This window comes from Balaenoptera musculus, chromosome 1 (genome assembly GCF_009873245.2).
Source record: "Balaenoptera musculus isolate JJ_BM4_2016_0621 chromosome 1, mBalMus1.pri.v3, whole genome shotgun sequence".
In the NCBI taxonomy this organism is placed as follows: domain Eukaryota; kingdom Metazoa; phylum Chordata; class Mammalia; order Artiodactyla; family Balaenopteridae; genus Balaenoptera; species Balaenoptera musculus.
Window position 1 is genome coordinate 152,490,532 of NC_045785.1, and position 9,440 is coordinate 152,499,971.

The window sequence follows — 9,440 nt, forward strand, 5'->3', positions numbered from 1 at the left end:
TCTATTCCACACATGAACATGGTCTCAAAGTCTATATAACACAAACTAAGAGTTTCAAACCCAAAAGGGGCCAGTTCGGTTTCTCTAAATGTCTGGGCTTATTTTCTAAAATAGGTTTTTCAGGTCAAATGCTTCACAGAAACCTAAATGACAGAATGGAGATGGGGAATTTGAAGATTTGCAGTTATGTCTTGGCTTTATTACGAATTCAACCGGCTGCCTTTCAGTTAGTCAAATTTTGAGATATTTGTTCCCTCAAACATAAAATGAGAACTATCTGCTTTCTTATTTCCAAGATAGTGTAAGAAGCATACACAACTCACAGAGCTGAGGGAAGAGTTTATACCAAGTCAGATATTGGTATCCAGTGCTACTGGGCTGCCCTTCTCATATCATGATAAATCATAAAATGTGTATCTTATCGTCTTCCTTTCCTATCTGCTTTTTCTTCTTTACTCCCATTAATATGTAGTTAGTTCCTAATCAGATGAGTGTGAATCAAACTAAAGTTGAGTGTGAAGAAAAGTTATCAAAACAGCACCATCACATAGTTAAGTACTGTTAAGTGCAAGTAATGGTTAATTTTGTGTGTCAATTGGACTGGGCCATAGGGTGCCCAGATACTTGGTCAAACATTATTCTGGGTGTTTCTGTGAGGGTGTTTTTGGATGAGATTAACTCTTAAATTGGTAGATGTAGTAAAGTAGTTTCCTCTCCCTAACGTGGGTGGGCCTCATCCAATCAGTTGAAGGCCCAAACAGAACCAATAGGTTGACCCTGTCCTGAGTAAGAGAGAATTCTCCTGCCTGGTGGCCTTTGAACTGGAATATCAGCTCTTCCAGTCTGCCAGCCTTGGGACTTTAACTGGGACATCATCTCCATAAGTTTTAGATTTGCCAGCCTCCATAATCACATGAGCCAAATTCTTGTAATAAATCCCTTTACATATATACACACACACACACACACACACACACACACACACACATATATACATATATCTTATTAGTTCTGTTTCCCTGGAGAACCCTAAACAGAGCAATACCAGTATTATACTGAAACTCTGCAGATAAAACTGAACAGAATTCAGATTATGCTTGAAAGCCAAAAAGAAGGCAGGGTTTTCTAACAACAACAAAGGTCATATGTAGATATATTCTCAAGTCTCTGGTATTTATGGCTGAATCAAAAATACATGTAAAAAAAAAAAAAAAAAAAAATACATGTAGAGTTCTTTCCAATGCACATTTTTTTTTTTTTATCGATTTTGGCTGCGTTGGGTCTTCATTGCTGTGCGCGGGCTTTCTCTAGTTGCGGCAAGTGGGGGCTACTCTTCGTTGTGGTGCATGGAAGTCTCATGGCGGTGGCTTCTCTTGTTGCAGAGCACAGGCTCTAGGCGCGCAAGCTTCAGTAGTTGCAGCACACAGGCTCAATAGTTGCGGCACACAGGCCCTAGGGCGCGCGGGCTTCAGTAGTTGTGGCTTGTGGGCTCTACAGCGCAGGCTCAGTAGTTGTGGCGCATGGGCTTAGTTGCTCTGCGTCATGTGGGATCTTCCCAGACCAGGGATCGAACCCGTGTCCCCTGCACTGGCAGGCGGATTCTTAACCACTGCACCACCAGGGAAGTCCCCAATGCACATTTTCTAGTGGCCTCCTATCCATTCCAACTTGCAGGTTTGGGGGTTATTTGGTTTTAATAAATGAGTCATGTACACAGCTGAGGCCTCTTCCTATACATAGTGAACCAAGCGGGGTGAAGGAGAAAAGGGCACTGAGGTTTATTTCCCTGAGCAATCTAGTCACTAGATTTTACAGAATACCTACCATGGAGATTTTTACATCTTCTAACCATCGCCTTAGATCATGTCAAAAGCAGGCCGCTGCCTACAAACAGACAGGCAGGAAGAGCCTCCTGTTAGATGGGACAGTGTCCTAAGGACAGAAGACAGACCACCTAAAGAAAACAGTTAAATCTGGAGATGAGAGAAAAATAAAGGACCCAAATATTCCCTAGCAATAGGAAAGGAAAGTGAGTAACAGCATCTTGGAGCAATTCCGGCTCATCAGCAGTACAAAACAGCAAACCATCACTTATGCTGAGGGGCCTTCCTTGACTTATGGTTCCTTTCCTGGCTTGTTTGATCACTCAGCTATTCTGTTCAAAGTTGAAAGCCAGGGAAGTCACAATCCCACAGCTCTGTTCTCAGCCCTTCCTTGGGTCTCTTAGAAGAGTCTGCAGGGAATGCTTATGTTTTCTCTTTGGCCAGACCAGCTGGATGGTTGAAGGGGCATCTTGTCTCAAATATGGAAATTTCTCTAGGGAAGGGCTACAATGATATCCATGTTCCAAACAAGTTTTACCCAAGAGGTAGCATCCAAATGATAGGATCTAATTATTTTTAGTATAATCACATTTCTAACCATGTAAATATTTTCTTCTTCCTTATCTTAATTGCTTTCCTTTTTCTTTATAGATAGGGACATAAAGAGAAATATTTCACTTTCTCCTTTAATTAGTTTCAGGGCCATAACGTTGACCAACTGGGAGAGAAAATCCAGAAGGGCTGGCAGGCCAGCCTCTAGCAATGCTTGAGAAGACAGGAATATCCTGAGTCAGCAAGTGGGAAAAGAAAGCATATTCAAGATTTTTAAATGGTCACCATTGCAGTATTTGAGAAGTTACATCAAGTACTGAATTGGAATGAGGCACTCAGTCCTGGTAAATTAACAGATAAACAGAATAACATTTACCTTCATTTTTAAGAAGGTATTTAAAAAATAAAGTCTCCATTTCCACAATACTCTATCAGTATAAAATAACAAAGTCACAATGAAGGCCAATAACTACCATCAATACAATACTTATTTCCCATTTATTTGTGATTTTTCAGGGGTTCAAACAAGTGAATAAAAATCAATTTTATTTTCACAGAGAACTTGTTATTCCACTATTAGTTTCAGAATCATTGTAATAAAAACCCTACCTGGAAAGAGTAATACAAAAGAGAACCTGAAGGTCTCAGAAGATTGTGCAAAATTTATAACAATTGGCATTAAAAACAAACAAACCACCGAAGGCTCTGATATTTGGCCTCTGATCTCTCTTAGGACAGTGTTTTTCAAAGTCTGGTGTGTGTCAAAATCACCTGGAGAATTAACGGAGCCTACAGAAGCCCAGGGAAGGCCTGGGTCTCTGCATCTTTAACACGTTCTCCAGCAAGGGTTTCCAAACCGGGCTGATCAGAATTGCCTGGGAAACTCTGAAAAACAACAACAACAAATCCCCAGGCTTCATCCCTGGACATTTTGGTTCAGTAGGTTTGAGGTTGGGAAACAGAAATCTTAAAATATTTTATTTTAAAATCGTTAAACAAACTTCCCAGGTGGTTCTCATTAGTCAGATTTGAGAACCACTGACTTAGAACACTTATTTAGGTAAGTGTCTCTCAAAGAGCTCTAAGCCTGAGCTCACTAAGAATACTCATAACTTTGGGCAGGTTATAAATCACCATCCTGTGAGAATTTAACAAATTAAACTGTCTAGAAGTGATTTGATACTAAAAACTCTACCCAATTTAGCACTTAAATTACCTAATGATTTTCTGTCTATCTACTCTCTACCCCCAGGCAAAGGTCTATACATAATATTTATTTTCTATGGCTGTTAAGTGCTAGCCACCCGAAGTGCTCATAAGCAAGGTGCCCCATAGGATTTTGTTCTGTTAACCTGACCCTCTTCTTCCATTCAGACTCAGAGCTGTGAGGAATAGACCTATTTCAGGGTACCACGGCCAACTGATGTCACTTGCAGCATTACGCTGCAAGACATCAACCTGCAAACCCTGTCCCCATCTCACTGGGAGAGAGACACTAGAAAACCTTAAAGTGAGAATTAATTTTTTTGGGAAAGAATCGCGCTCACCAAAGACAGATCATTTAAAAGCTTAACTGTTCTTAAAACCAAGACAGAAGAAAGCTAATATGACTTGAGAAGCTTAAAAAAATAGTGACTTTTGGTTTACCTCCAGTAGCCCTAAACCCATAGATATCCAGCCCCACTTCTCCTGTATCTCAGAATCAGGTGTTTAGATTCAAAGGCCAAGACAGAAAGAATCTGAAAGCAATGATCAACAAGGAATTTGGGAAATGACCTTTGATCTCATTTTCCTTGCAATCTGAAGTCCTATCAGATTGAGATATCAATATACATCAAATGGAAAAATATGCTCAAAAGTAGGTGAGAATTATGATCCGTAAAACACAGATGCTGATTTCTAATCCTTCCCACAAAATCCCAGATCACAAATTGAGAGATGAGATGATCTTTTTTGTACAGAAGGCACTGACTGGTCCCCGTGAGCCAGCAGCAAGTGACAGGCAACTTGCAGGAGAGGCAGCAGAAACGCCCATGGGTCCCACGTGTCTTTTCTTAGTGATGATGGCCCTCCTTACTGGACAGTCAGCAGCAAACAGTTCAAATGCACTTAGTAAAACTGCTGGGTGGGCAACCAAAGGGAAGAGAAGGATCTCCTAGAACTGGGAGGGAAAACAAGCCAAGCGCTACTAGCAGCAGGCCCAGCTGGAAGAGGGCTTGGTCTGCAGGTTGATGTAGTTCCCTTGGGTGGACAAAGACATATCTTCTCTGGAATTGCTCATCATCTTTTCAATGAGGACTCTAAAAAACAAGTACAAAACAAGCCTGAGAAGCTGGATGGAGAAACGGCAGATATTGTCTGTCTTGTCACCAGATGGCATTCAGTAAAGCCACAAGGTTTAAATGCCCCTTTGTCCCCAGTTATCTCAGGAGAGAAGACAGCATCCCTGACCTTCAGGAGCTGGCATTCCAGTGGCTCAGTCTGCTCTTGTTTGCTCAGAAACAAGGGAAGAAGGTCCAAGGGGCTGCAGTGGAAGATGGGTAAATCTGCGTGCCTATCCCCAGAACAGCATGAGCTACTCACCTCATGGCCTCATTAATATTTTTGTTCTCCTTGACTGATGTTTCTGTCCAACCTGTGAAACCATTCTCTTTACTGAACCGGTCAACCTGGTCTCGGCTCACTGCCCAAGGGGACAGATCACACTGGCAAAGAAAATAAATAAAAGGCAACACCATAAACTTCCTGGGAATAGAAACATTGCTCAGATACGTGTGGATTTAAAACAGTTCCACCAATGGCTAGAACAGCAGCATCTGAAATCTACAGCCAACATTCTTCCCAAAGAAAGTCTCAACATCTCTTGAAAGGAGGTAGAGAAGATTTTGCCAGCTTGAGAAGGGCAAGTGGATACCCACAATCAGAGTGCATTTTAGATACGCTTACTCTCTGACCACGGATTGAGGCCAGGGGCCATTTTCCAAGATCGACCACATACCTTGTTGGCTAAGAGCAGGCAGGGCACCGGCTCTCCATTAGGCAGTGTGAGCTTGCTGTCCAGGTCCTGTTTCCATCTTTGGCTGTTGCTGAAGGTAGTGGCGTTGGTAACATCAAACATAATAACACAGGCAGAGGCATCCCGATAGTAAAGTCGGGTCATAGAGGTGAAGCGCTCCTGCCCTGGGAAGAAAGGAGACGGTTCTTGAGAAGGTGATCCTGAGAACCAGCCTTGGAACCCTCCCTGACACCCTGCCCTTTCCATCTTCATTGTGGGAAAGAGGGCAGTATGCGTAGTGGGTGAGTCCAGATTCTGCGCCCAGATCACCCAATTCCAAATCCCTGCTCTGTCATTTACTATCTATGTGACTTTAGACAAGTCAAGCTTTCAGTGCTTCAGATTGCGCATCTGTAAAGTGGGGAAAAAAGCAGTAGCTTTTTATCACAGGATAGTTATAAGGATTAATGAGTCAGTGAATCTAAAATGCTCAGAAAAGTGCTTGGCACATAATAAATAAGGTTTAGCTATTATTATTATTGTCTTCTCTTTTCTTGTTTCTCACCAAGGTCAGCTGAAAACCTAGAAAGAGCACCCCCTCCCCCTGCTGTGGGAGCATCTACCTATGGTCTGGACAGTTCACTACCTTGCCAGCCCCTCACCCACACAGAGACTGCTCTACATTTATTCAGGGCAAAACAACTACAAAAGCTCTGCATCTACTCAGTTTATATATCCTCAGAGCAGTTCAATCATTCCAGCTTCAGGAAAAAACTTCTGGTTTCACTGTCCCACTTTTTCTCTGAGAGCTTGTTGGTTAAACCAAAATGTCTTCCTTGTTTTTGTCCAGTCTTGTCCATCCTACCTGCAATATCCCACAGCTGGAGGCGCACCACCTCTGAGTCAGACCACTGGAGAACCTTCAGAGCAAAATCCACTGAAAGTATATGTATAATATACTTGAATTAAATTTACCTTAAAAAATCCACAAAGTCATATCAAATATGCAATTACAACCCTAGAGACACACAACTCCAATCCCATTCATTCATTATTTATTTGTTTGGTTATTTTTAAGCCCTCAATGGACTGAGATGAGCCCACACTCATGTATTAAGTGTGGGACAGGTAATTCACATGCGTCTCCGAAGGCATCTCTAGCTTTTACTCTCTTGTCAAACCAATGTATTTGATCCTACTTGTCTCTAAGGCTGGGGATAGGAGGATGGGAGTAATTATAAAAACAACTTCTAATCTCAGGTTAAACAGTTTCTGGGAGATTTAGGGGGTTTTCTCAGGGAAGGGATGATGGGGTAGAAGAGGGAAATGAGGTAAGTGGGTTGGCTTTTGCATCTTCCACATTTCAGTGTTGGTTTCTAGTCCAATTGTATTATGAGAAAAACACACCCTCAGGGAATTCTACATTCTCCATAAGGCTGTAGGAATTATCTTGGGCAGGAATGGGATAAAGTGAAAAGGTCCCAGATGATTCACCAGGAAGAAGATACTCCATGGATGATGCTTAAGAGCTGTGCTGGAATCTACTGCCACATCTGTAGATGCTGAGAGTCCATGAGTTAAGGCGCGGGGGTGGGGGGAGAGCTTTTGATAAGGACAGAAACAGGATAATTTCTGAGCTTTGGAAATACATTTCTCCACGTCTATGACAGAAATAAAAGCTAGGGGAAATTAAGAATAAACACTGAACAAAAATTAGCCAGTCAATTATATTCTCTACTAAAGGAAAACTAGAACAATTGCTAAAAATTAGTGGGATACTTTTAAACCAAATCCATGTAATAGGGACCCTCATATTATTGAGCAGTGTGGGGCAGAATGGTCAGGAAACAATCTTTGAAACTTTTTTTTGTTTGTTTGAAACTTTAAACCCTTAATTTTGATGAATGTTCTTAAGGAGGGTGTTTTAACTGCAATGTAAATGCATGTTAATTTAAAAAAATTCCAGAAGGAACACTAGCACACATTTTCAACATTTACATTACTGCAATTTTTTTTCCTTAAAAAAAGTTCTTTTAATGGAGATAAATAAATGTTTGTTACTTTCCCTCTTCACCAGCTCTTCCCATCTAAACTTCTAATTAGAAGGCATTTTTCTACTTCTGAAAAGACAGTTGAGTCCAAAGGCCAAACCTGGAAAGAAATGAATTAACTCTTGGTCTTCCCTGCCACCTTCACCTCCCCAGTTTGAGAGAAAAAGGTGTGTGTGGGGGGAAGATAGGTCAGAAGAGTGGTATATTTTACACTAGGAAGAAGTCCTAGTCTTTATTTAAGCAATCGATGGACAAAAAACACACAGCTCTTCAGCCTTGATAAGCATCTGATTGTGTGGCCAAGGGGCCCTCCCATGCAGGTATTTCCATAACAAAGCTAGGCTCCATGAGGCCAGGTTAAACACCTTTCTGTTCCTTCAACAGCTGTCTGTAACTCCCATGAGAGGCAGGACAACAGCCCCAGCTGGTACCTAACCAGGCGCTCCAGAGGGTCTCAGCTGCTTCTGCTGATCGCAGAGATTTGCCAGTGACCGCTAGGAAGGCTGCAGGAGGAGACTTGAGTTCCCTAGCGAAACGCAGCAATTGCTCATTTTCTCATCCACCCGCCCCCATTTCCCATCATCACAGCTTTGCTCTATCTCTTTCCAGACAATCAGCTCAGGCTGGTAGAACTTAATTGGGGGAAACCCAAGAGAGGCATGCAAATCAAACACCAGCATGCCTCCCTTCAGGATCCCAGACACCTATTTCCAGGCCCGGGGAAGGACCCAAAGACACCAAATCCCCCGTTCCCCACCCCACTTGAGTCCACGGCTCAAGTCCCGTGATCCCGGCCTCTGGTCTATCCCGCCCCCGCAGCGACGTCTCACCTCCCACCGTGGACTTGTAGTGTTTGCTGAAGCTGTCCTGGGAATATCGCTGCACCAAGGACGTCTTGCCCACTGCGGCGTCCCCCACCACCAGCACTTTGAACAGGTGATCACGGCTGCCCATGGCTACAGGGATGGACGTTATACGGCGGCGGGAAGTGGGGGGAGAGCTTATTTTAACCCCTTTGGCTCGGGACCCCGCTCAAACTGAAGTTTGGCATTCCCGCCGAACCGCCCGTTGGGGCTTCTCTGACGAGAAAGCAAAAAAGGAAACTTCGCAGTCAACCTATACGCGCGCTTCCTCCCCCGGCGGCCGCAGCCTGGGTGGGGCGCAGGGCGCAAGCTGCGAGCCCCCGGCTGTTCTCACCTTCTCCCCCTCCCCGCCCGGCTACCGAGAAATGGGATGAGGCACCACGGTGCCTCACCCACCGGGACTTCCCCGGAGCTGCTCCGGCGGGCGAATGAACCCGGGCCAGCTCATTTCACGGTCAGGGAGAAGATGGGGGCCCTCCCCGCACTGCACAAACCAAATTCTGGGGAAAGAGAGGCTCACACATAGACTCCCCGGACCCTGTACCGCACCAGGCGGCGCAGTCCCTCTTGCCTTCCTTCGCGTGCGTCACGTGCAGCGTTGCTTGGAGCACTACATTTCCCAGCTTACCTCGCGGTGAAGAGAAGTAGCCGAGTGAGGAGACTCGCCCGCCTGGCCTCCTGGGAAGTGTAGTTTATGCACTATTTTTCTTTTTAAAAAAACTATGCAAAGTTTCAAATCCTTTCAACCGTTTGGAATCTTATTTTAAAATAATTCTGGAATAGAAAAGATCCTTCAGAAGCGATTTGTTCGACATGATTTCACCTGCCTAAATCCGTCCCCAGACAGATTTCTCACTATCTTTAAAAGTTTTATGGAGCTAAGATTAAAAATTATTCCATAGATGCCATACATTATTCCACTAATAAAAGCTCAAGCCTCATCCCTCATGCTCCAAATCTATTTCCTATTCTTTCAGTTGGATGGACATATCCAGGATCTTGTGAACATGATGAAGGCTAGCTCTTATATTTTTCCCAAAAGACCCAATATCAGTCAAATTCAAGGACAGATTAAAAGGCCGACTCTTAGGAAAACCCATGTCGTTAAATGTTAGTTATTAATATTTAATAACTAGCTACTGCAGTAAAGATAGAC

General features: G+C 43.5%; 1 protein-coding gene across 5 annotated transcripts; it reads right to left on the reverse strand.

The window, feature by feature from the left end:
- Positions 1–2,834: 2,834 nt before the first annotated feature.
- RAB29 (RAB29, member RAS oncogene family) lies at positions 2,835–8,889 on the reverse strand. 5 transcript variants are annotated; one of them, XM_036830974.1, is made up of 6 exons: positions 8,805–8,881; positions 8,252–8,377; positions 6,236–6,307; positions 5,374–5,555; positions 4,959–5,080; positions 2,835–4,675 (listed from the first exon to the last, which is right to left on the reverse strand). In XM_036830974.1, exons 1-6 carry the CDS (start codon positions 8,806–8,808, stop codon positions 4,564–4,566), a joined length of 618 nt encoding a protein of 205 aa, XP_036686869.1. In that variant the 5' UTR covers positions 8,809–8,881; the 3' UTR covers positions 2,835–4,563. The 5 variants fall into 5 exon arrangements, with proteins under 5 accessions (XP_036686869.1, XP_036686893.1, XP_036686901.1 ...); XM_036830998.1 differs by having other exon boundaries at positions 8,834–8,852; XM_036831006.1 differs by lacking the exon at positions 8,805–8,881 and adding an exon at positions 7,432–7,521 and having other exon boundaries at positions 8,252–8,368.
- Positions 8,890–9,440: the final 551 nt, after the last annotated feature.